The following is a 26792-nucleotide window of genomic DNA, read 5'->3' on the forward strand; positions in this document are numbered from 1 at the left end:
CTTTTCAGGGTGGGGACACCCACTCCTTTCAGCGCCATCTTGGTTCTTACGAATGCGCTGGGTGCGTTGCGGCGGCAGGTTAGCTCTCGGTCAGAGAAAAGGGGGCGGGCGTGTAAAGCCAATAGCACCGTGATGTAAATGCAAATTTTCTTCTTTGCCGTCTGGTTAGCAGTCTGCTTACATAAACAGTTAGTTTCCAAAGAGGGTGTGCGACACACGTCCCGTGTATCGCAACCTGAAGGTGGCAATATTTTCTTGCGAGGTTACCCCTTTTTTTGTAAACTTTCTTCACTCGTACGCTTCCCACAAACATCACTGGAATTATTAATACAATTATTATTACACTTGGATGGAGTTTTGAGTTCCCAGCTCTTGTAATAATAATTGTGTTTGTTATCATGGATTTCTAATCATATTTGTGTAACTAGAAGAAAAATGAAATGTTGCATGAGTAGACCGACAGCAGTTCAAGTGCCTATCGAAGAGGAAAAAATGACTAAGAACATTTTCCAGCAATCAAACACAATTTATTTACAATATTAAGTAGTCATTTCACCTTATAAGCTATCAGAAAAGTTGCCTTGTTAAAATGTGCTTGCCTTATTGTAGGCTCGTAGCTGCTACAGTCTTGCTAGCAGAACACTCGGCTGGTTTTTCAGGAGTGTTAAGCCATCGCAGATATATGCGAAGCCGTGTGGAGACAAAGCGCTCAACAATTTTTCCCATCACATCTTTGTGGGGACAACGTGGGTTTTCTGGCAAGGTTACATGCTTTCCAATAATTTCCTTCAGTGCTTTCAAAGGCATTCTCAGACTGGTTAGATCTTGAGCTTCAGCAAAGGACTTGAAAGCATGACAGGGGCTCTTGGCAGTGTTCGCGGACATGGAGGCTTTCTATGGCTGGGCCGAGCTGGAAAAATTAAAAATAATAAAAATCATGAAAATGCGACAAAAGTATAAGAGTGAGCTGGAAACTTCCCTGCCCTGAAATGTAAATATCAGGTATACAAATGGCGATGTTCCTAACCATTTGTCCGCGCACAAAGAAAATGTTATTTTTAAATGTACATACAAAGTTTTACGAATTGGAAAAAACAGCGCAATGAAAGACGACACAAGAGAAGGACAAACACCAGCGCTTTGTTGCTTTGTTGCTTAACAAAGTTGCTTTCAAGTGGCTATGCAGCAAATGCTTGAGCAGACTTATGAATTAGCATGCTACGAAGAAACATTATCTTCCACAAAGACCTATCAGATCTCTATAATGAAGTTTCATCTCTCAAAGCACGCAGTACCACGCAGGGCATTTCATTTTGCTTCGATATTGGTTTGCTCCTGGGGAAGCTGACAAAACATAATATACTGATCATAAGTATCTATACCCCTTATAGACAGAGTCGCTTTGGGATATTCAGTTCATTTCAGTTCAGTGCATTTATTTCAGTCATGTACAATGGCTGAGGCGAAAGGAAAAAAAGCCGCGGAATATTAAAGCCCATATTCCCAGGAATATTAAAGCCCAGGAATATTGAAGCCCATAACCAAACCAGACCATCTATGCATTATCAAAACATATCTAAAAACCACCTAGCTGAAGCTTCAAATCTTGTACGAAGTTTGTGCAGTCTCAGGACATTATACATAAATTCATGGTGAAAAAAATGGAGGACAGCAACTTTGACAAAAAAGCCTGCTAACAATTAAAGCAACAAATACATAAAAACAAAATGAATATATGCTTGCACCGCTCAACTCGCTTGTAAGTTTTGTTAAACGTATTTTGTTTGTTAAATATGCACATTACATGCGCGAAGAAACCTTAAACGACTGTAGTCGGGGGAAAACAACAGCAATAAATTTGCACACGAACCATGTACTGCATTCAAGAATTGATAAGAGAAGAAAGGGAAAAACACTTCAAATATGGCTCCACTGTTTAGAAATTTCACACAACGTTGATAGTTAAAAAAAAATTCAGATTTACGTACGCCTGAAATCGAAGAGAGCAGGCAAGGCATTCCACTTGAGGAGCCGTCGTCCATCCTGACGATTCGATTCAAATTAATCCTGCTCGAAGTGGAGCTGTAACAATGGCAAACCAACCACAGTGTGTCATTGTACGACGAACCAGAAAGCAGAATCGTAATGCACTTGCCTCACGCACACCGGAGTCGAACAAATAAACTACTAATGCCTTTACAAACCAACAAACGAACTCATCAAAGAAACAAGTTCTCAAGTTCCCCGACACTTCTAGCTAGAAAAAAAAAGCTCAGTTCACAACCGTCTAGTATAAACCTACGCTGTTGTAACAAGTCAAACCGATCACACCATACTGCCGCCTTATTACTTCAAAAGGCACGCCAAGATTACATTCTGCTTCTTTATGAAAATTAAAATGAATAGAAAGGGACGTAATCTTAACGCTGTGTCACAAAATCATGTACCTTACCTCGAATATTTTCGTTGTGTCCGTCGGTGCCCAGTTGTCGCGTTTTACTGCGCTGCCCATTCCTTCCTTCGTTCAGAGTCGCGGGGGAAACTAAATACCCGTTGCCCTCTCGCGTTCGGTCCAGTGCACAGAGGGACACAAGAGCCAGTCATGTTTTGTTAACAAGCACGCACATCACAAGGCGCTACACAAAACACGAGCTGTCGCTCCACAACGCCACCAGGACAGTGAAACAGAACGCACGCGCGCAGGTTCGTTGAGGTCGACGGCCGGCGGGAAAGAACCAACATGGCGCCGAGAGGCGGCGCAGGGTGATACAAAGGCTGTCCCCACCCTGAAAAGCAGCGCTGGCATCGAGGCACCCTAGTCACTACTGGCGAGACTGAGATTGATACTTCTTATTCAGACTGTAAAAGGTGGTTTTGGTTCTGCTGAATTTCGGTCACTCGCGACGTTCGACGAGTGTCCAGACCAAGCTTTCGGTGTTGTTGTTGCCTCTAAAACGACGGCAAATACCCACGGTGGGGGATTGGCCAGGGTTTGGTGCAAATCCAAACTGGAAAAGACTCATCCAGCGTTCGGTGTGCAAGCGAGTTTCACATCTCGGGATCGTCGTCTTCTTTCACCAGTGACTGAGCATGGCTGCTACGATACTACAAGACAGTGGTCGAGACGAGGGAAAAAATGGAGAAATGCCTTTTGCCTGATCAGTCCTTGCCACCAAGAATTCATGGCATGCCAAATGTACTCTACTTAATTCTTTCTCTCTTGGTTATTTCATTCGGTTATCCCTCGTAAGCGGTGACTATCTGCCCTAAGATTATGTCGGGCAGCTTCCAGTGCTTTTCTTCTTATCATAAACTGCCCCGCCCTACTGAGAATATGAAAGATTAGATTAAATTTCGTTATAATACATTCTAGCCCCTCTGGTGAGCTTTCCTTAGATAGGTCCTCCATCATTCTATGCCACTTACAACCTTGTTACTTGCCAATGCTGTGTAATCAGAACATGAGAATTCTAAGGCATGTCCAGTTTTTATTCTCAACTCTTCCCTATCCAGATCACTGAACATCTCCTGTACATGTCCTGAACACCTCCTGTATGGGAGAGACCATGCCTCTATAATGGTGGATTATACTTCCCGGTACGTTTATATGCGCCTCTTTGCACCCTGGTTCCGCAATGCCTGCGTGACGGCTAAGGCTTCGACGGACGATGCAAATGCATTTTCTATGAAGGCCGTACAAGGGGGTTTGATTAAATTCGGTGCATTTCTCTATATATATGCAATAGTTGTCACGCTGCTTACGTAAGGAGGATGTAAATGCGATTATTGACGTCATACGGATATAATAGTAAGGAAATTAAATGTGTATAAATATTGCTTAAAAGGCACCACCTTCTCTCTTCAGACTGACCGCCGACGTTTTTTTGTTTTGAAGCTACAATTCGTTGATTTGAGCTCATTATACTCTTCATTTATCATTTAAAGGAAGACGAGAACAACAGGGTCTCGTCTTTGTTATCCATAAAAAAAAATTCCCCATCTTTATCGTCATTTGCTCCGAAGCAAAATACGTATTCATTAACAGGAAAACGATTTCAAAAAATTGCCGACGATTGCGTTACTTCCTAAGGCGAAACTTGAGCGCAGCTCATCACCTGTTTCAGGTTTTCGATTGATTTAGGCAAAGAATTCGACGGCGGCGATTGTATGCTTCTGCTTCGGCGGGACGCACCTCTGGATTCTGGCAGCGACGGCGCTGGGCCTCTGCTCTGGCAGCTCGTTTAGTAGCAGTGGCACTCGAAGGATTTCCCCCGGCTGCCTCGCTCATGGCTCAGAAAGAACTGGCAGAGAATAAGCTTTTTATATAGCCAGGTGGGTCGCAGTGGCGAACGGCGGCGGCTATGCCTTTCGGCTCGGGCGGTGCACATATCGAGATCCGCCGCCACCGATCCTGCGCTCTCATTGCCGTCGCACAGGGGTCGCATTGGAGGAGGAGCGAAGAGAGCAATTTAGTTGTCGGGAGATGGCGCGAGGAGCTCGCGCAACTAGAGCAGCGCGGTGCTCCGGCTGCGGAGCTGGTCACGACGGACAACGGCAACGACAGCGCCGCGAAGCGCAGAAACGGGCGCCAAAGAAGTGAGCTCTAAAATGGAACGTTCCTTTTTTTTGCTACGCGTTTTAAACTACTCCCGCGAAAACAAAAATTACTCCGTGTTCGTCGTCTGGAAGTGAATGGCAGTGTAGCTCTGTCTAAGAGATGCGTGCCAGAAAAAATGGCTTAGCTCTGCCGAAGTTTGCTTTTTTTTTAATAACCGGCGCCGTCGAAACCTGCATTCCATTCTTTCTTACCTTTCACCGCTTACACAAGCTTTGTTCCCGGAGAAGGCGGCGTTTTTGAAAAAGGCTGCGATATATTGGGTGCAGCTTCAGTTGGTCATCTTCAGTAGAGGGCAACTTCAGCTGGTTATAAGTGTCTTATAGGCGCCAATACCAAGACCAGTATTAAATTTGGTTCAATTCCAACCAGAACTTTATTTTTTTATTGGAAGGTACTTTATTGCATTTTTGCCTAACCAGCTATGTTATATATTTTTGCATTTCAATGGTCATTAAGAAATATAAGCACTGATTAATGTCAATTATTTGCATTCAAGCTCAAAGAAGACAGATCGACAACACTGCGAATTGATAACATGAAGATCATCTGCCCGATGGCAGTCGAGGGGAAACCTGTGCACATACCTTTCGGCGAACTCAAGGTAAGAATGGCTCACTGCTTCCCATTTTATTAAAACTCTTCGATGCTCACTCGCTGCTCTAGCTTCCTCGCTGCCGAAACCGTTCTATTGTTATATGACACAAAAGTACAACTGGCCCATCTGGACTGTACGGGCCTATATGGAAGCTATATAAATGCCTGTGTGTGTATTAAAACGTTATCTGGAAGTCACCGCTTGTATTTTGTCAGTCCTTGCGTTTGTCTGGGATTGGCACAGTAGGAGTAGCTGTGGATGAAGAACCAGACCTCAATACACCAATAAATATCTACATATTCTCAACAGCTAATGGCTGCAACATATCAGATGTCGCTGTATTGCATAACGTGCCTCGATATGCAAGAATCGTTTTGTACACGGCATCATGCATTCAGCCCCACCACGCAGTGTTGTCAAATAATATTGGTGGCAAGCCACAAGTTCCCAGGCCAAAGGGTCTGCTTTTCAGCAGCCCATTATCGCCCTTGGAGATGCCCATAAAGATACCAGGGTCATCACAAGTACGAAGGATGCCTCCCACCCCTTGAGAAGTTTTTAGGTTCGGGATTCTCGTATTAGCCCTGCTACGCCGTTTAAAAGTTGCCAACGTCACCTGGAAATTTCTGACGGACGCCTTCATAGGAGCAGTGTTGACCACAGTAACAATTTAACCCCATTTTCGAGGTTGTCAACCCCTTGTCCCTTGTGTATTGCAACGCCTCGCCCTTTGCTGTTAATCATTGGGTACAAAAGACTTGCTGAAGATTTGCGGGGTCGCAGCGGAGCACCAGAGTAATACCCCTGTCACACGGGCAAGTTTAGTGACACTTTCACGAAGTGCACTTCTCCAGAACGAGTGACACTTTCGGGGCGCGCTGCTACACGGAAAAATAAAGTGTCATTCGGAATTGATGGTGGTGACGATGGCTTTTCAAGTAAGGCACAAAAAATATTACTTTTCGCGCTTCAAAGCTTTAATGTACAGTTAATGTACACTAGATTGCAAACTGCAAGCACTTTTTTATGATTATCAAGGAGCTTTGTGCAATATTGTAACGGCTGCACCGTCACACCGAAACGGTTGCAGATGGTTGCTACGGTCGCCACGCTAGCCGCCATAGCCATACCGCTGCGGCTGCCTAAAAAATTATTGCAGTTGAAAACAAGAATGTTGGAATGTGTGCAGTATATATATTTAATGGCAACGCAAATAAGTTTACATGAACAAGAGGGCAAAAAAAATTTAGCTGCGTTCAATAAAACGCCATTTTTATTGCCGACGTTGTATTCTAATTTCGAAACGCTGCTACCGAGGCTATACACTTCGCCCCTCGGGAAAAGTGAAGTGAGTTCCCCAAACTCACTTCTTGCCGAGTGCGTTCAGCAGCGAGTGTCATTAAAGTTCATCGTGTGACACGATGCGAATGACACTACAGGCGAGTGTCACTAGTTGAAAATGACACTAAACTTGCTCGTCTGACAGGGGTATTAGATGACCAGCGTGGCAGGCTTCTAGTTCCGAACTGCCAGTGCCGGGCGTGCGCTCCGAGCGCGCGCTGTCCATCTTTATTTTCTTCTATCGCGGGAACGCCGATCTCAGCGCCTGCGCTTTATAGCATCGCCGGGCGCTATAGGGCCCCCCGCCTAGACGGAGCGTCGAAATGTACGCGACGACGGGGCAGAGATGCAGTATCCACGGAAGGCGAGCAGGCGGCTATAGAAACAGTGTCCCCACTGGGTTGCTACAAGGTTCGGTAAGTTCATGTCAGAGGCCGGGAAGAGCTGTCGGGTGGAGTGCGCGGGCTCAGGTGGACGAGCCTGCCTGCTGCGCAAGGGGCGAATGATGCAGGGTGCCGAACTGACAATGGACATGGGGGCAGGGGAGGCCATGGTCGGGCCGTCACCGACTGTAGTGCTGCCCGCTGGCACAAGTGTCATCAGTGTCGGAACGTTGTAGGTGATGTCGATGGGAATCTGACGCGCCGTGTACGCGGTCACAAGCACAGGAGCGGATGAAACGGCTCCATGGACTGACAGCAGCTGTGATGTGACCGTCGACACAACGGTGACAGCTGTGTCGATGCCGGAGCAGGTTGCTGGGCTCAATGCCAGGTGCTTGGGTGAAGCGGGAGTGACAGTCCGGAGTAACTGGCCAGTGCTGAGTTGCGGGTGGGCATGGTCGGCTGTGGGTGGCGGGAATGGGCATGAGGTGGCGGCCCAGCTAGCGGTGTCAGGCTGCTTTGAAGATGGAAACACCGGCGGAGAGCAAGAAGAGCCCACATCAGTGGACTGGTCGGGCTTGAGAGCAAGCGCTGACGCCGGGTCAGGAACCTTTTCAGGTAAAGTGGGGCTGGTGGCAACCGCCATGCTTGTTACTGCTGTCACCGGGTTGGCCTTCTCATCCTGCTCCTGATGACAATTAGTGTTCAACAAGGGGAAGCTTTGGGCCAGTTGGTCAGACATGTTGGGGAGGAGGGATAACCGCAAACTTGACAGGACTGAAGATCGAGAATACCGCTCGTCCTGTCCTCTTCTCGATCTTCAGTCCTGTCAAGTTTGCGGTTATCCCTCCTCCACAATTAGTGTTCTGCGGACCTTCTGAGGGGCTGGGAGTGTGACAAGCAGGCTTGGTCGTTGTCGAGGGCTCTTTAGCATCAGCGGGCGTCGGCTTCAACCTCGCAGCAGAGGCCGGCAGAGCTGTTGGCGGTAGTGACGAGGTAGATGGAGATGCCGGAAGCCTCGGCACGGCTGCTGCCGCAGAGTCGTCCTTGGCTGCAGGAGGCTCTGGCGACAACGCCACTGAAGCGCAAGGAGGCAGGACCAGAGACGCGGGTAGGATAGTAGTGGGAGCAGGACGCGAGGCGAAGCTCGTGCGGATCCCACCTGGTGTGGCGTCGAGAGGGACGGCCGGGCTAGAAACGCTGTGCAGGAGTGGCGGCGAGGCGGCGAGGGGCTGCTGAGGCGGGCCGGGTTCTGATGAAGGCTGAGTGGGCGCGAGCGAAGCCGGTGCAGGGCCAGAGGCTGGCGGCGGCGAAAACGGGTCCGCTGCGTCGTAGAGTGGCGGCGGAACATAGTAGGCGCCGAAGTCAGCCAATACGGCCGCACGCAGCTCATCGTATGGCCGGCAGCCGAAGGCAGAGTAGGTGAGCCGACGCAGGAGGTCGGGCGGGAGGATGTCGCAAAGGATGGCGTGTTTAAACGGCTGGATGGTAATGCCGTTCAGGTACATCGCAGCCTCCAGTTGGGCGAACCACCCGCCGACGCCTGCAGGCCGGAACGCTGGGAGCGGCGGGCCGAAACTTGGGTCCTGCCAGTACGCCATGCTAGGACGCCGCTGGGATAGAAGGCACGGTTCACCGAGTCACCACTGTTGAGGATTTGCGGGGTCGCAGCGGAGCACCAGAGTAAGATGACCAGCGTGGCAGGCTTCTAGTTCCGAACTGCCAGTGCCGGGCGTGCGCTCCGAGCACGCGCTATCATCTTTATTTTCTTCTATCGCGGGAACACCGATCTGAGCGACTGCGCTTTATAGCGTCGCCGGGCGCTATAGACTAAAGCCTTGTGACCTCTGAAAAAGCTCGTTCTCTCCTTCCTTGTCCGTTTCGAGGAACGCGTTCGATGCTGCGCAAAACAACTACGCTGATTTGGCAGCCTGCTCTATGTCACGTTTGCCTACTTTTCTTGGAAAACACAGAAAACAGTAATGCTGCAAAACTAGTGCAGGCCTTAGCGAAACACTCTGCCTTAGTCTTACATTGGCAGTGCAAAAATGTTCTCAGCTAAGCATTTCGCTCAGAGAGCAACATCTTTTTTTTTTGATGATGTGTCCGTTCTCTGTGAGTGGGCGGAGTACTTTTTGAGAACGGCAACACGCGCTGGCAATCCGTCTCAAAGTGAACGCATCGATTCTTTGCGTCATACACTCTGATCTGCGGTGATGGTGAAAATGTTTGCTTGCCATTTTGGGAGAGCAACTGATGAGTGTCCCTATTGCGGTATTCCATAGGCTGTTGCTTTTGCCCGTTCTGTCTCAAATAGTTCCTCCTGGTCCACGATATTCGAGCTGAATAGAGCCGCGTCCCACCCTTCAGTCGTTGGCTGAGTCATTAGTTTGATTTCCGCCTTCCCCAGCAGGACTGGCATTCTTCACTCAATGATTCTGGTTACGTGATGGGTAATCTACACGAAGGACTAAAGCTCTGAGTTTGAAGTAGCGTGAGGAAAACTTCCTGAGGATTCTGAGGCCTTCAACCGGAGGCGGATACTTTCTACGTTCGAGTCTGCGGTGTTACGGTATTTATGCATATGTTATGACTATTAGTATTCTAGCTGGCCGGGAAAAAATATTGATCGGGGGCGAAAATGCTCGGGCGACCGTGTATTAAAACCCTTTCCCACCCCCCCTTGAGAACTAATTACCCAAACTAGGTATTAGACCTCTGCATTGAGCTTTGTGTTACCGGTAATAGGCGCTGCGAGCGGGGTAATCCTCCCTTCATCGATTTTTCGGTATGTTGCTTGTGAATAGGTTATTGTGTTGTAAGGTTGCGTGAGTGGCCGGTAAGCTGATAGCAGCCTCCGCGGCTCTGGTACGGAACACAGCTTTTATTTCTTTGCTTAAGCATTTTCTCAGGGCAAGAAAACTTAACTTGTGTTTCTAAGCTTTGTGCTTCATCCCTTGGAAGACTACTCGTTATAAATTCTGGAGCGAAAGCACCGCACTCTAAAGAGAAGCCGTTACGCCAAGAGAACAAGGTGAGACCAAAGCACCACAGGTAATCGGCCCATTATTGCAAATGAATGGCTTCACTGTGGTCTCTTGTAGGACCGACATTTGCCAGTACGTTTCCAATATTGGGCGAATTACCTATGCTGTTTTGGGAGAGGTTCCCGAAAGTAACGGCAGATTGCTTGTGTCTGGTGGCCTCTTTATTGAGGCATTTTGCAGGACAACATTATACATCCTGACTAGCTTCTCTGGAAAGTTCCTAATAAAACCTACTGGAGATTGTTTTTTTTTTTGTACGCTGTCAGGAAAGATGGGTTGCAGCACAGTAATTTGTGAGCTAGAATTCATTGTCGTTATTAGAAAAATTGCATTCAACTTCTGGAGAATTACAATAAATAATCCACAACATCAGCCACACAGCTGCATTATCGATGAACTGTAGAAGCATCACCTGTTTGAAAGCACATGGTTGAGTTTCCCACCAGATTTCTTCTGAGATTTCATTGTGGTTGCACTTCAGCCCTTCAGGTTAAGTTACTTCTCTTTGACGAAGTACCTAACAGAGCCAAAGTTGTCCCTTCTTGAAGGCCCCAGTAGTACTTCTTATGTCCCTTCTGCGTCACTGCCTTTTTGCCGCTGCCAAAAACACTTTGTACTCCTCCCAAGACTATCTGATCTTGCCCTCTTTCTTCCAGACTCACCTTAAGTGGTGCTCTTGCAACAAAAAGGACGACGCTACTAAAGACGATGATCACCAACCTGCCGTACCGGTAACGAACATTTAGCAATAGTCATTTTGAGTATACCAGTCGCAGTGGATCAGTGGTTTTGACGTTGGGCTGCCCATAACAAGTTGGGAGGTTCGATCCCACCCGCGGTAGCCGTATTTCCATGCAGGACAAATTACTACCAAGAATTCGTATCAAAGCTCCGCCCAGTGCCGCGTCAAGGTTGATGTGAACGCGCTATTTCTCAGTGTTGAAACTGGCAGCCAAGAAAACTAGAAGAGCTTGTCTAGAATTCCTGGTAATGAGAGAGACGCCTGTATGTTGTGCGCACGTGTAAGAAACCCAGATGTTCTAATCACTCCGTAACGCACCGCTGTGGCGCTCCTCAGTGCCCACGTGTAGCGGCGGAAAGTTAATTAAATCCCCCTAATTCACAATTCTTGTTGAGCATATAACATAAGCGCTCGTGGTATTAATGTGATCCTGAGAGTAATACATCCACACTGACTGCGTAGTAACGCAGACTACGCTTTCAGGTTGTTGTGGCGGGAAAATGTAAACTGACTGCACCTAAAGCAGCTGTTTGCGGCGGCCAGCTCTGAAACAAAAGCACAACAGAAGAAATCATCGCCTCATGTTTATGGTGAAAGCATTCTCCGGCTAAAATATTTATTCATTAAATTCAATTCAGCCATCACTTCGTCTTGAAGACCAAAACAACGAGCTAGCATTTGCACTAGTAGTGGCCTGTTGGGTTCTCGCTAGTGATGTTCTGTAACTATAAAAATACAAAGAACGCATATCTGTTCATTCTCATATGTTTCAACATTACTTTCACTAGTCAGCGCTCAAGTGATTCTATATCGTGATTGCCATGTTCACATCTTCCATGTTAATTGTCTGGAAAGGTTTTCAAGCATGAATCCAACACTGTCAGACCGCGACACTGGTGTTTAGGTGTTCACCAATGCGTGCTTTTTATTTTTTCCATCATCGAAAGTAATTCCATTGGTGCTCAATAAAAAAAAACGTACTATCATTTAAGTAGCCGTAAAAACAGCAGACGTCGAGGTAGTTGAAACTAATTTTCCTCATTGCTGCCTCAGCTGTGTTTCAAACCACTTCGATGGTGCAGTCTCCACGGTTGCTCAGTGGTTATGGAGCTCGGCTGCTGACCGGAAAGATGCGAGTTCGATCCCGTCTGCGGCGGTCGCATTTCGGTGGAGGCGAAATGCTAGAGGCCGGTGGGCTGTGTGGTGTTCACGTTAAAGACCCCTAGGGGGTCGAAATTACCTGGAGCCTTCCACTACGGCGTCCCTCATAGCTTGAGTCGCTTTGGAACGTTAAGCCACATGAACCAATAATCGATGGTCCTTAGCCGCGTACGGCGAACTTTTAAAGGACTCCGCATGCATTTCTTTTTCAAATGCAGATATTTTTTAGTTATTTTTCGTATCATCGCGGCACTGTTCGCGTTTTAGTTGACTCCGATTGCACCTCACTAGCCGGATTTTATGCTGGTATCTAAAAATGCCTACAGAAGCCCCAGCAATAATTTCGTTTCGCCTCCCATAATTTCCATCTGGTCAGTGGTTTGGTTTGGTTTATGGGGTTTTAACGTCCCAAAGCGACTAAGGCTATGAGAGACGCCGTAGTGGAGGGCTCCGGAAATTTCGACCAGCTGGGGTTCTTTAACGTGCACTGACATCGCACAGTACACGGGCCTCTAGAATTTCTCCTCCAAAGAAATTCTAGCCGCCGCGGCCGGGATCGAACCCGCGTCTTTTGGGTCAGCAGCCGAGCACCATAACCGCTGAGCCACCGCGGCGGCATCTGGTCAGTGCTGTTGAGGAAATTGCACACACTGAAGCATCGAATAGGTTTGTCAATGATAAGGTGAAGCGCTTCGCAACGTTTGCCTAATTTAAAGATTCTCGTGTTTTTTTTTTTAATGTCGACTAGAATTCCTGAATTATCCCGCCTTTTGCTTCAAAGCCACTGTTTTTAAGAATAACTGCTCCAATTCGTTTCTTAGCCTGCTTTAATGCGGGATAAATTATTTATGATTTCTTCTGCTAAGTTAAATTTGCAGCTAGACGTGCTGTTGTGACTGTTCCAGTTAGACGGGTTGGAGCCCTTTGCAGGGCCTCATTTGCGCATTGGAAAAATACCATTAGCTTAAACATTCCGATTCGATCTGCGTCCGCGTTCAGGAGTTTGCTATGAATCACTGAATTGGCCCTCTTGTTAGCAAGTAAGCTCACAACGCGTACGGAATGATTTTAATTGATCTGGTAACCGCAAACTACACTGTAGCGTCCTTAAAATGGGTGCTATCGCGAACTCCTGCAATTTGAGACACTGCTTTTTGTATTGAAATATACCTGCGCTTAAAAGACACGGACTGAAAGATAGAGACACACACACATAGCGCTCTATCTTTCAGTCCGTGTCTTTTAAGCGCAGGTATATTTCAATATGGCAAACCAACTCGCCCAACAAACCACTCTGCTTTTTGTAGTGCGGGAGTCCTCAGCTTTTATTCTTTCTTTTGCAGGCCTTTGAAAAGAGAAGCGTATGCCCCTTTTGCAAGGAGAAGATGACCAGGAAGGAAATATCACAACATCTGAAAAACTGCCGAGAAAAAGATAACAAACTCCTTCCACAACGACGGCACGAAGCCTTGTCCTCCAAGGTAGCAGTCCTCGCTTTTTTGCATTACTTCTATGATGCACCCTCACAAGTGGTTTTGAGGTACAGCCTTTGTCAAAAGGTAGGAGCCCAGGGGGTTTGCTTTTGAAGCACACTGTCTGGTCCGTAATGCATCTCCAGCGCTCCAAATTTGCTGAAGGTAAGAAGATTTCTGGTCCTGCCTCCTCCAATGGGTAGGACTACCACGAATGTTGCAGGAGTCCCACTGCGAGGCTTAGAAGCAAACCCCCTGGGCTCTAAACTTTTGACAAAGACTGTACATTCGTAAAATGTGCCGATGCCCCACTATAATTTTATTATATACAGTACTAGGACCCCTTGAGACTGTTCAAATGACTATTCTTCGCTATAGGCCACCACGATGGTTCAGTGGTTGTCGTGTTCGGCTGCTGACCCGAAAGACGTGGGTTCGATCCCGGCCACAGCGGTCGAATTTTGACGGAGGCGAAATGCAGCAGGTCCGTGTACTGTGCGATGTCAGTGCACGTTAAAGAACCCTAGGTGGTCTAAGTTTTCGGAGCCCTTCACTACAGCTTCCCTCATAGCCTGAGCCGCTTTGTGACGTTAAACCTCATGAAACCATTAAACCACACATTTTCGTATGAAACTGTAAAAAGTTTTAAAAATCACTGCCTATAATTCCATTGCCAATTATACCTCTTCGGAAAATTTCAAATTAAAACACAAGAAAGTAACTAGCGATTGTTACTGTTGTTTAGTTCATCGTTAAAAAACTCTGCAAAGGTATGGGCCATATATAGCAAGTATGAATGCCAGCAGAAAGCTGAAAACTTACTTCACATGATTGCTCATGTCTTCGTAGTAAACGTTATCGCTCTAATAAGATTCCGCCTAGCTTGGCACTGCGACATTGATGACAAACTTGGCACACCGAATTGCGGGTGTTTTCAATGTAACTGCGTCATACTTAAATGCTCGTTTAGATGCTAATTGTAATAAATGTCACCGTGGTTACAATGCTTACAGTCAACACGAGTGTACAAATCATTTGTGTGAGTAGTAGGAACAACCGCTATATTCTTTGGCAGTGATTTATTTTTGTTTCACACACATTGCGCTGCGGAAGCAAAAGCTAAATTTTTAGCTGTAACGGACTACTAAAACAAACGCTCTCGAAGTCTAAAGAAAGCAGCATTTTGTTTTTAATTTTAGAGTCGGACTCAGTAATTATGCTTCGTAGATATTCTCTCGGCGCAACTGCTGACTAGTGGAATAAGGAACGCGCAGACATGAGAAAGTCCTCGCCTCTTTCTTGTAGTCCCGTGCGGCATTTTTTTTTTAGTGCTACACTGCACCTTCTGCATATAGAAAAGGCTACATACGGGTCATCGTTGCACAGCAAGCGACCTGCTGTAAATAAAAAGCAAAAAACGTTAATCTAAAGAGGTTTAACGCTCTAAATATTCTCGCACCGCGGTGGGACCTTGGGTCGTTCAGAATAAAAATGATACATATTACATACCTTGATTTCTCTCTTATGTAATGCAGTTTTCTGTGAACACAGGAGTATGAAACACTTGAACAACCTGCAAGCTGTTCTGTACTTTTCTTTTTTTCTGGAATCTTCTTCTAGCCAGACTTCACTTTTGCACTCTAGGAAGGCGGGCAAAATGATACCAAGACTACTAGACAGCACCCTCCGCAATCTGTACTAAGCTAATTATCTGCGCTGTTCGCGCTTTTATTTTTTGGTTGTGAGTTTTTTACTTGATTATAATTCTGTCTATCCTGATAGCAACGCGTGCAAGGCGAAAAAGTTTCCGGCCCAAAGGTTCCTTACCGACAGCTAATTTAACCATCAGGAGAGGCTTGTTTGGGCCTCTTCGCCTAAGGTCTACATTCCAGCAAGTATCTATACTTTCCTTCTGGTTGACACCGAACAAACTGGCGGAGTGCCTCCGAAGGAATGTACTGGTTCTTCAAATGTAAGGGTTCTAACGGCCATCTCCATGATAGTGAACCTGGAAGATCAAAAACTGGAGACTATGACGCCGAAATTTGGCGAAATACTGTGAAAATTTCCATGCAAATGGGAGACAGCGGGAGGAAACTATATAAAACTATAACGGTCTTACTATATTGAACGGACTGACGTGCAAGTTTTTATTTCATTTACTTAAATATTTTGCCCATATCTGCTGCTTCAACACCTTCGTTTCTACTAAGTACTAAGTACTAAGTTCTCAGTTCTACTAGGTACTAAGTTGCCTGCTGAGCGTTTCTTTAAATCTGAGAAATCAAATACATCTGTCAGTCTTTCTTCATAGAATTACACATTTGTTATGTGACCAGTTCATTTCATTTTTCAGCCCGAAGAGAACCGCACTGAAATCCTGAGAGAGATTAATACCATGAAAACTGAAATAACCAAGGTACGTTGGCGTTAGCGATGTGCAGTTTTCTATTTTTCCTGAAAGAAAAAAAAAAGCAGCTGCGCCGCGAGTCTTGAAGCCGTCCTTGCCTTTTATTTTGCAGATTTATCAGCTGTGGGAAGGATCCCAATCAGTGATCAGCGATCAACAAAAGAAAATTGCCGAAGTATGTGGAGCGGCCGACCGTGCACAGTTCTTAGTTCACTACTCAGCCACCACTGCTGCTTACAAAAATATTTTTTTAGCAAAAAAGGTTATGTTAGTACCCCCGAGCTCATTACCCAATAGGCAGAGAACCGTTACGTATCACAGGTGTATGTGGCCGACCTACCACTAATTTTAAGTTACACTTTTTAAGGCCAGTGTTCGCGGACACCAGAAAATTGGCGAGTAATGTTAACCACTGAAGTGATTAAGAAAATTCTGATAGTTAACTATTTAACTACGACACATTGGGGCCTAGTTGCAATTAGAAATTAGTAGCTGGTGATCAGAAATAACCATATTAGTATTTATAATTCAGAAAACGGGATTGCGTTCGCCGCTGTGGCTAATAAATTTTGGCCATCTCTGGCGCAACACGAAAAGTACGCACCTGCGGTTCGCACGCAAAGCGACGTCCATAAAAGCGGGTCTAAATTCTTAAAGACATGCCAGTCACCTTCTCTGTCTCCATCTGCTGGAGCAGCTCAGAGCGGTGGTCTCTGCTGCGCGGGCTCGACAGAGAATGTATCGTGGTTAGAGCACTCGGTTTGATGGTTGTCGCTGTGCAAGCTGATTGCTAGGCGCTCCTCAGTGTGTAAACTAAGGGGTTATGGAATACCTTGAAGCACTCAAACGCTTTGTAAGAGTACGCTGCGCCGCACAGGCTTTTGTTGTAAAATTTTTTTCGCTAGAAAATTACACATGTGGTTAAATCTCACATTACTGACAACAGGCAGACCTAAATTTGTCTGCGCATGTGCATTGCTTCTAACGTTCCGCGTTTGATGCACTTGAAATAGTGGCAGATACTAGGCTGCGCCCAATTCAGCTTCCTGTTACATCAATATGTAATTTTTGCGCAATTTATGTAGTTCAATAATATTTTATATTTCGTGAACTTGTCAGGTAGAAATACCTTTGCGAGCGATTCTATCCGCCACTATTTTTTTATTTTTTTAAGAGTCAGCAAATATACTGTCTGTGTGCAGACTATGGCATACCTTTCTTTTAGGGCAGATCCTGTGATCCATCGTGAGATCCTCAGATCCATGCAGATCCTGAAGGTCATCTGGCTCTTAGATTTGACCTCTAACGGAAGGCGCGCCGCATGTGCAAACTCGTGCTCCTCCTCGCCAGTTGTAGCATGTGATGAGTCACGTGATTCGCTCTCGCGTGTTTCCTCGAATGGGAGCCCTGTCTTCAAGCGTTCCTTTGCACCAATTGGAAACATTGATTACCGCGCACAGTGCGCAAGACAGGTAGAAGCTCCCTTACTAGGGCCCCTAAGCTCCACTGTTATTGCTGTGTTTTAGCGCTGCGCAAATGATCTCTTTGCCGACTATACATTTTTTTTTCATTTTTCAAAACCAGCTGTCAGTTTTTATCGCTTTTTTTGTTGCCGTTTCAGCTAGAAGAAGCACTTGGTCAAAAAGACGTGAGTCACCCTGCTCAAACTGAGCTATGTGGGCGAAAATATGTGCAAAAATGCTATTATTCGGTCCTGGTTGTTAATTACCACCACGTGTTTTGCAGAACGAGATTCAAAACCTATCCAGGAAAATAGAGTCCTATTACATTCACGTGACGAAAGTAAGTCTTGCCTCACTTGTTCTCACGGTTATTTTATATCGATTTCAAGATATCCTGATACAGTATACTTCCGTGCACTGCGGAATCAGGTAACGGCGAAAATGCGACTGGCGAAAAGATCCTTTTACGCACGACAGTTTTCACTGAACAAACATGACGGAAAGAAAACGTGGCAAATTGCCAATGAACTGATGGGTAGAGAGAAAAAGGCTTCCGTTGATGAAGCAGTAAAAAAGAATTTTCCAAAAGAGAACGTGAAAGTGCTGTGTGATAAATTTAATGACGTGTTTATACACACAACCGAAAAGTTGCGGAACATAGCTGTCAGTAGGCCTGTACCACATCGACCGAAGCGGACATGTGTGCATACTGCATATCTGCCACTGATATCAGTGGACGAGCTATGGAGCATTATGTGCAGAATGAAGCAGTTCAATCCACCTGGGTATGATGGCATTCGTCTGAGAGATCTTTGCAGAAACTTTGACGCTTTGAAAAAAGTGCTTATGAACATATTGAATGGTATATTCGAAACTGGTGATATCCCCGAAGAACTTAAGATATCGGTTGTCAGACAAAACTATAAACACGGGAAGAAAGGTGAGTTTATAAATTATAGGCCGATCGCAATACTGTCATCAATAGCACATATTATGGAAAAGCATGTTGCATATGTTATGGAATCATTCTGCGAAAAATACTCTTTGAACAATGATGCGCAGTTTGGCTTCATAATGAATAGAAGTACGACTACACTTCTTGAAGAATTTTCTGACGATGTTTACAATGCACTAGAAAATAATCACATCGTGTTAGCCTTATTTCTGGACTTAACTAAGGCATTTGACACAATAGACCATACACTACTACTCGAAAAATTAAGCTCACTTGGGTTCCGCGGTCATTTTAACAAGTTTTTTGTCAATTATTTTACAGGTGGATTGCAGTGTGTGATGCTTTATAATACGCACGGAGATTTAAAAAATGTTAAATTCGGTGTACCTCAAGGAAGTACACTTGGCCCACTACTTTTTAACATATATGTATCCCATTTGGGTTTGTTACAGCTTAAGTCAAACGTTTTTCAATACGCTGACGACACAGCGCTAGCGCTTGAAGCTACTGATTATCGTACAGGCGTGGAGTCATTTCAAACAGATATAAGTGAAATCGTTGACTGGTTCTCGCAAAATTTCATTTTTTTAAACGTGAGCAAAACAAAACTGACATGCTTTAAAAACCCTCATAAAATTGTTGCTTTCAACCAACCATTGTATGTTCATACATCCCATTGTTACCAGTGTAATTGTAAAGCTATGCAAATAGAGCGAACAGTTCTGTATCTGGGCATCCACTTTGACCAACACCTTACATGGAGCGACCACATCGTCTACCTCTCTCGAAAGATAAGGGCCATTTCGGCTATGATGTATCACCTTCGTGGTAAAGCTCCGCTCCATCTTAGGCGACTGATCTATACAGCATTAGCAGAACCTGTTGTAAAGTACGGCATTACTCTATACGGTAACTGCTCCGAATACAAGAAAGAAGCATTAAACGCTATCCTAAAAAGAATAGTGAACACTATATCGTACGGCACATAACTACACTCGGTTGACATGAAAGAGAGATACAATGAGTAGGCATCCTTCAAATTCGTGAACTATTTCACTTTGTTGTGTTAACACAGTATTATTATTCAAATGAATATAAGACTCCCGTAAAAAAAGATGCGACCTTGAGAAAAACGGAACATTTTTTTAAGCCACGGGTTTACACAAACTATGTTAAAAAGATGCGCAGTTATTATGTACCGGCTCTATTTAATGAAATTCCCGATGAGTATGTATTGCAAGTAACAAACGTAGGATGATGACTGACATGAGAAATTGGTGTGCAAATGTATTTCCCTGTGTATAGCTTGAGTTCTTTCGTATGTGCAATTTTGTGTTCAAAATTTTTTGTTTATTTTGTGTTTTGTTTTTCTATGTTAGTATGAGTGTTTAGACAAGTAATGTATGCATATGGAGGTATTTCTCCACCGGCTGCCTGATCAGCCAACAAGCAAAATGTGCTTAGGCAGATCAGAATTTATGAATGTGTACGTATACAGACGAATAAAATTTTGATTTGATTTGATTTGACTTTCAACAAGCTCTCAGGCTAACATAGCAGTTCTAACTCTGTACATTAAATTGCATTAGTTACGATTCATTTCCTTTATATTGCTCTGAAAAAAGCAACGCAACCACAGAGATACTATCCAAAAGCATGCAAAAAATTTCGTTGATGAAGTGTTTGTTCAGTGTGAATAAATCAGTAGGTGTTTGGCGTGCTTAAGCGATGGCTCACTTCGAAAGAGTCTGGCACGAGCAAGCACTGATGTCACCGTGAAATGTTTTTCGGATAATTTCCAAAAAAGTTCATACTGTCCTGTGTTTCTGCAGATGGGAAGCATCTAGAAGTGTTTCTTTTCTTTTAGATAAATCGGAGGCACAAATTGCATGTCTAAAGTCGAATTCAGCAGCACACAGCACCGTTCCGTGGTTATTTTTACTAAACCCAGCAGTAGATGTAGTAGCACTACTCTTCCTCACATATTATAGGCGAGGAAATGAGTGAGAGGGTACGGCAGTTGCAGTCGGGTAGGAACAAAGGAAAGATACTGTGCGAAAAGTATGCGGGGGTGCCATTGGTGCTTGGGGAGGGTATTTAGCTGGGAGGCCTTGAGTTGACTGGCTTAGATGAGCTGCTTCTCCTAGGGTGTCTTATATGGACTGTGCTCTGGAGATATTTTTTATTCAACTTGAGCAATACAGTTAAAGAAGAACGCAATACAAGGCACTTACACCCGGAATGTGATGTTCGCTCTGCTCAACAGAACGATCACGCACGATAGTTTGGGCTCTCTCGACGCAGCATTAGTACCTTCTTAAGCAGTCCAGCGCGCGACGTGTCTCCGGCACGAAATGGGAACACGTAGTTGTGGGTATCCTAAGAGGAGGGCTTCACCGTTATAAAAATGATCTATCGACTTTCTATAGACTTCGTATAGACTCTAATGTTTTTCCAAGGATATTTTCTTAAGCATATTCGTAGTTCATAGCCTGTCTATGCACAATAGTCACCAAAAACTGGACTGCCATACATCTAGATTGCCTATAGGATTTTTATCAACTATAGCCAAATCTATAAAATTTCTATAAAGAACAGCTATAGACTTTATTGACAGGACTGTGGACAGTCTATAGATGGCCTAAGGAAATTTTTGAACGGGTTGTGGCGCATCGGTGAAGCAGGAACGTAGCGTTTGCGCAAATAACTTGCAACTAATTGTTGATGCTGTCAGTCGCTGGAGCATACATGTCTTTCGCTTACCACCCCCGCTTTCCAATGAACCTTTTGTTGTGGTAATAATGCAGTCTGACGTATCCATACCTGCAATGCTGCTGTTCTTTCTCTCCCGCTTCGCAAGTCATTAGGAGGCAAATAACATGTGCTTAAATATATTTAGCAGTGTTTGGGGCACACTAAGAATTTCAGATGATCAGTTGAGCAGCGGACGGTTTTAGACCCGTCAGATGTAAATTATAACATTTTTTTTCTTTTTTCAGCTGCAGGAAGCACTTTCGCAACGAGAAGTGAGTTCAACTACATGCGTCATTTTCTATGTAGCATTTATGGCGTTCTCTTCGTGTTTCTCATGACTGCCACGATTTTTGCAGGCCGACGATCAAGTGCTAATGGAGACAATAAACTCCATTCAAACTGACATGAGCAGTGTGAGGCATCAGTTTTACTTGTTTGTGCTTTTGCGATATTAGTAAGGCATATTCATGCTTCCCTTTCAAAAATTCATCAAGCAGATGCATTAACATGAAGGCAGGTAGGGACGAATTTTGTGTGGACGGGTATCCGTCTGAAATTTGCAGCCTGTGCTTTCATCCGGCGTGGGGGAAGTGCTTATAGCAAGAAGCGGTGCTTTGTCATCCTGAAAAAAAGTTTTCAGCATTTTTTCTATTGCCTCGTCATTTATTTCGACTTTAATTATGTAATTCCTTGAAAGTAACAGAAGAGGTAAAGGTTTCATTCTATTTGAAGCACTTTTTTCCATTTTTCACCTAATGATGTAAGAGGTGTTTTCCCGTACGTTGTGCATCAACCTTGAGAAATGTATTGATAGCATATCTTGCTGCCATGGTTGTTAGGCTGGCGTGGTATGAGCGTTCTAACCTGAGCTTAATGATCCCATCCAAGTGATCACAGTGATCAAATAAGCAGGGGCGTTCGTGCATTATTCGAAGGTCGCCCGGAGTTATCACACCTCGTATTTGATCGAAAAATGCCTTCTATGAACAAGCTATCTTGTTATCCCTAATTAATTTGTTCATCAAGCGCTCAGCAATTTTCCGACTGAGCCGATTCCTGTGTACATGGCATCTGAATATATTATCTGAAAGCTACAAGGAGCATTATATTAAGGTGTAGAAAGAAATAACGACACATTACTGATAAATTGTCAGTAAATGACAGCGTCATTCGATAGGAAATGAGGCATTTATTTCTATCACATCGCTGATTTAACACTGCATATACTCAAGGTGACGTACATGTGTTCTACAAAAGTTCGTGCCTCTGTTCTGAGCCTAAGCGAGAAAAAATGCAGGCGTATGCAGTACAAAGCTTTCGAAGAGGGCAAATTGTAACATGTAAAAATTTATTTTGCAGATCAAAATTCGGTGCGAAAAACAGAATGAAATGTTAGAAACTACAATGTCTTATATAAAGGTAAGGCTACCTACCTGGCGGCTCGCGAAGGCCATTGACTTCGAATAACAGGAGCGCATTTTTTTTCCGGCAGGCAATGCGCAACTCTCAGCAAGAAACTATGTCCACCATCACCGAACGGTCAGAGAAAAGGATGCACCTGGTATGATCAACCTTCAACTCTACTTAGCAGTTAGGAAAATCCCGCATGTTGCGTTTATGGTCCTAAAATTATATTTGAGGAGAATAGGAACGCTCGATAATTTCGTTTGAAGGCTCTTAATGGTTGGCTGAAGTCAAGAGACATTAAAGAGACAATAATCAAGAAGTTCCTCAAATAGGAACAAATCCTTAAACACATTAAGTCTGACAAGGTCAAATAACTAATGAAGGGCCTTCGAAACCTCGCTACAACATACATATTGATAGTAGTGTTGTGTATTTCTCTGTCGCCACTCAAAGGAATAATCTTCTTCGTCTTTTTTTAAAGAAGTTCTCGCATACTCATTTATTCCGCAGGTTGAAGCAGCACAGAAGAATATAATGGACAGTATTTCGGCAGAAATCGAGAAATTGAGAGTAAGCAAAAGTTGTAAACATTTTTCACGTTCTCTTGGCAAGGAAATTACTGTCTTTTCTTCTTTTTCTTTGTTTTCATAGTGAAATGAAATAGATACCTCCAAAGCAGGCCAGTTCCCGCAGAAGATATCTACCACACACTTTAGAGTACCGATATGAATGAAGGCTGGAGTTTCACGGTAGCTTTTCTACCCGTAGAGAAACTGACTGGTAATTTCGACGATTTTTTACGCTGCCTGTCCGATGCGATGTCAGGTTTATTTTCAAATGTGCGCCGCGGCATTTCTGAAAGAGTGGAACGAAAGGATGCAAGACAACGAGACAGTCACTAAGCCAAAAGGTCGTCTAGAGCAGACATGGGACGGGAAAAGAGGCGCTTGTTATGGCACATATTGCGGCAACCAACAGTCACCGAAACCAAGAATAGGGAATGTTTTTTTTCCTTTTTTTGTGGTGTTCGTCAATAGGATATTCATAGAGTAATCAATTTTTAAAGATAATTGATTAGAAAGCAGAAGAAACAACCACATGCCACCGGTGGTGTACAAACTCACGACCTTAGAATTACCGTCTGATGCTCCACCAACAGAGCTACGGTGACGGCTGTCCAATCTTCTTCTTTCGGAAGGCATTTAAGTATTGAGTGTAACCGCGTCCCGAGTAGTGAAGCCCTTATCGTCAATTGCATTGAGGTTCATCTTCATATAATCATCGGGCACGAATCTTCTCTTTGCAGGAGGAATTCAAGCAATCACAACACAGCGCGGAGCAATCCTATCTCGCAGGCTGTCGCGTAAGTGTCAACGTTCACGTTTCAAAAGTTGTACTATGGTGTCAGACGCCGCAGCTTAAGTTAGGGAGCTTACTTTCTGAAAATCTGCTGACTGTGCGATTCACCGCGTGGCGCGAAGGAAAAGCAGTTCTGATATGCTTTTGCGTCCACAGCAGCTCGTGCATGAATGGAGACTATTGTTAAACCTAATTCCCTGCCACGAACACAAACCTTGAGGCGCTGTTTCTATTTATTTGTTTTAAACAGCTGGCAGTCCCGTAGAACATCGTGTAAGTGGGCATCTAATTCAGTATAGTGTATTCGCGAGCAGAAAAAGCAATGAAAATTTCATTACATAGCCAGAGATATTTGAACACATGATAACAGTGAAGAGTCGAACAACGGGAGAAAAGGGAGCCGACAGTTAGAATCCTCCTGAGTGACCGTTTTGTAATTCTTATTGTTTCCATATATTGCCACCGTCTTTAGCCCATCATACGTCAAGCAGCCTGCCACAAATTGCGTGGACAGGAATGTAGCGCCGCTATAACCCGGTTTGCTTTCACTAAATGAAAGTGTCAGCCCACTGTTTTCGTGTAAACGTGCATCGTGCATCGTGCATGTAAACGTGCATCGTGCATCGAAAGCATTGGCACTGCTGGTCGGGCTTGACCTCGCAGTCTTAGCAACCTTAGCCATGCTGAGAGGAGAGACAGGGATTACGAAGCACAAGCTGCACCCCCAGCAAAGGGCGTTCGGAACACATTCAACGGCTCCCTGCCTTAAGATGTGCGTTTTAATTGTTGTTTGCCTATGGTTATGTTTTTAGCATTGATACAGACAGTGTCATTAGCGCTTCATACTTTTGCGATAGTTCGATAAACGAAGGTCTCAGCCCATATCCCACCGATAATTTTCGACAGGTTATATGTGGCGTCGTTGTTCGGGCGCGCAGTTATTGGATAAATATCGAGAATATTCAGAACGACACTTGAAAAGAGGATTTTGCTGCACTTGAGAACAAAAAGTGAATGACAAGATATTTTGTGTCCGTAACCAGTTCTTTTTTCCGATAGGAGTCGAATGACGGAACGTCAATTTTATGTGTGATGTAGGCTGCAGTGAGCATGCGTGTGTTTCAGGAATGAGCTCACGAGTCCTGGTAAAGGTGTGTGTATAGATCATCGAATATAAAAGTAATCTTAAAGAAGGCGCGATGCTAGTGCTTTTTAATTTCATGTTATTACCAGTCCATATCCCTTCCAGTCTTTTTGTGGCGTTCCGCCACAAAGAGACTGGACACGATATGGACAGGATATGAACAGGATGTAGATAGGATATAGACAGGATATAGGCAGGATATAGACCAGAAAAGGACTGTTTGTAAGATGTAAAGTCTTTTTGTGCATTAACTGAGCGAATACGTAATACTGCTTGAAAATGTGTTTCACGTGGTAGTCCGATATCAGAAAATGTTGTGGAACAATATAAGCCGAAGCTTCACTCTGCGTTGGTCTGATAAATCTTATTTTAATGAATTTTTATGCTAAGGTGGCAATGTTTCGACCTTTGGCACACATTGTTAAAACATAGTAAAGTGCCAATAATTTAACTTGTTTCAGTTTCTTTTTATCATTCATGGCAGGAAGACCTCATACAAGTGCACGCATTATAAAGAACCGATCGTGCATTCGTTTTGTGAAAGGGTTACGGACAGCCGGTGGAAAAGAAGGCGTATTTCGGCGCAGAAATCCTAGTGATATGCAGGCCTTCCCAACAGTATTCTCTAAATATTGATGCCAAGGGAGTGAAGAAGTAAAATAGGCGCCTATTTTATTATATTCATGTACTCTTATGAAGATTGTCCGATTTATAGACTCGCTGGATTCTTGTATTTTCTAGAGCGCAGCTCTATAGCACCCCTTAACGGCCTGAGCCCCGTCACCGCGTCGGTGCAACCGAGCCAAGCCATAAATAAATTGTAAATAAAAATAGGCACTGCCCCGACTGCGAATCGAACCCGCGACGCCACGAACAGACCAGCACCGCTAGGCACTGCCCAAAAGCACCAGGCTATCGCAGCAGCCGATCACGCCTCTCGTTAAACTGCAACACACTCTCACGTTGTCCATTGCACGTCATCTTCTGCAATTAATATTGATATCGGACTAATATACACATTATCTCACGCTGTGAATTGCACATCGTCGTCTTCATCAACTAATACTAGTATCGAACTAATATCGTTCATGGACGTCCTAAAGACTCAATAAAGCAAAACAGTGAGCCTACAGAGAATGGGAGCACTAGGCTATCGCCGCTGCCGACCACGCCTTGTGTTGAACTGCGACGCTCTCTGGCGTTGTGCAGTGCGCATCGTCGTCGTGTGCTACTAATACTGCTATCGAACTAATATACACATTTTAGCCGCTGTGCATCGCAGCTGGGTTATAATTTTGCATTAGGGAGTAACGTAATCATGCATAGCCTCTTTGTTTTTTTGTTTTTTTTTTTGAAAACATCATAGACACTGCTTTTTCCAAGTAAAGTTTCATGTTTCACTCTCGCCCCACCCGTTTGGTGTGTAGATCTTTTTTAAGCACCTGATGACCAGTACCAGTGGTTATAGTTTTCTGCAAGTTACACACGCCTGCGAGCGTTTTATACTGGGCTATATGGATTCACTAATATTAGTTCGATAATTTTGACGTCTGCCAAGCTGCATAACAGGTTCTTTTTTTTTTTAATTTTCAGCTCAGAGAAATCGTCTCCAACCTAAAAACTTCCCACGACAACCTACAAGCTTGCTTCGACAACTTGCCCGCCATGCCTTTCCAGAGGAGCCGCGACCTTGGCACATACCCTCAGGCACGGGATACAAGTAGAACAGGCTGGAGTCCGAAATATCAATAAAACTGTTCTTCAGAGCCTTCCTCAGTCCGCAGCAAGACCTGCTGCTTGACGCTTACCACCTGGAATGAGGGAAATCCCCTCTCCGATTTTGAGAGCAAGGAGAGACACGGGAAATGCACGAGGAAGGAGCGGATACAAGTAAAAGAGGCTGGAGTCTAAAATATCAATAAAACTGTTCTTCATAGCCTT

At 44.6% G+C, this 26792-nt stretch overlaps 1 protein-coding gene across 1 annotated transcript in view; it reads left to right on the forward strand.

The window, feature by feature from the left end:
- LOC149329851 (uncharacterized) overlaps positions 1 to 26792 on the forward strand; it is a 38263-nt gene extending 11471 nt beyond the window's left edge. Inside the window, exons 3-16 of the mRNA XM_089560580.1 lie at positions 5115 to 5219; positions 10641 to 10715; positions 13231 to 13368; positions 15716 to 15778; positions 15882 to 15944; positions 17391 to 17417; positions 17516 to 17572; positions 21187 to 21213; positions 21298 to 21354; positions 22301 to 22360; positions 22434 to 22502; positions 22859 to 22918; positions 23655 to 23711; positions 26445 to 26792. Of these exons, the coding sequence (XP_089416706.1) occupies positions 5115 to 5219; positions 10641 to 10715; positions 13231 to 13368; positions 15716 to 15778; positions 15882 to 15944; positions 17391 to 17417; positions 17516 to 17572; positions 21187 to 21213; positions 21298 to 21354; positions 22301 to 22360; positions 22434 to 22502; positions 22859 to 22918; positions 23655 to 23711; positions 26445 to 26603 (1017 nt within the window). The 3' untranslated portion in view covers positions 26604 to 26792. The remainder of the gene's footprint in view (positions 1 to 5114; positions 5220 to 10640; positions 10716 to 13230; positions 13369 to 15715; positions 15779 to 15881; positions 15945 to 17390; positions 17418 to 17515; positions 17573 to 21186; positions 21214 to 21297; positions 21355 to 22300; positions 22361 to 22433; positions 22503 to 22858; positions 22919 to 23654; positions 23712 to 26444) is intronic.

The sequence above is a fragment of the Amblyomma mixtum genome, chromosome 9 (assembly GCF_055824585.1).
Source record: "Amblyomma mixtum isolate Tamu chromosome 9, ASM5582458v1, whole genome shotgun sequence".
Lineage (NCBI taxonomy): Eukaryota > Metazoa > Arthropoda > Arachnida > Ixodida > Ixodidae > Amblyomma > Amblyomma mixtum.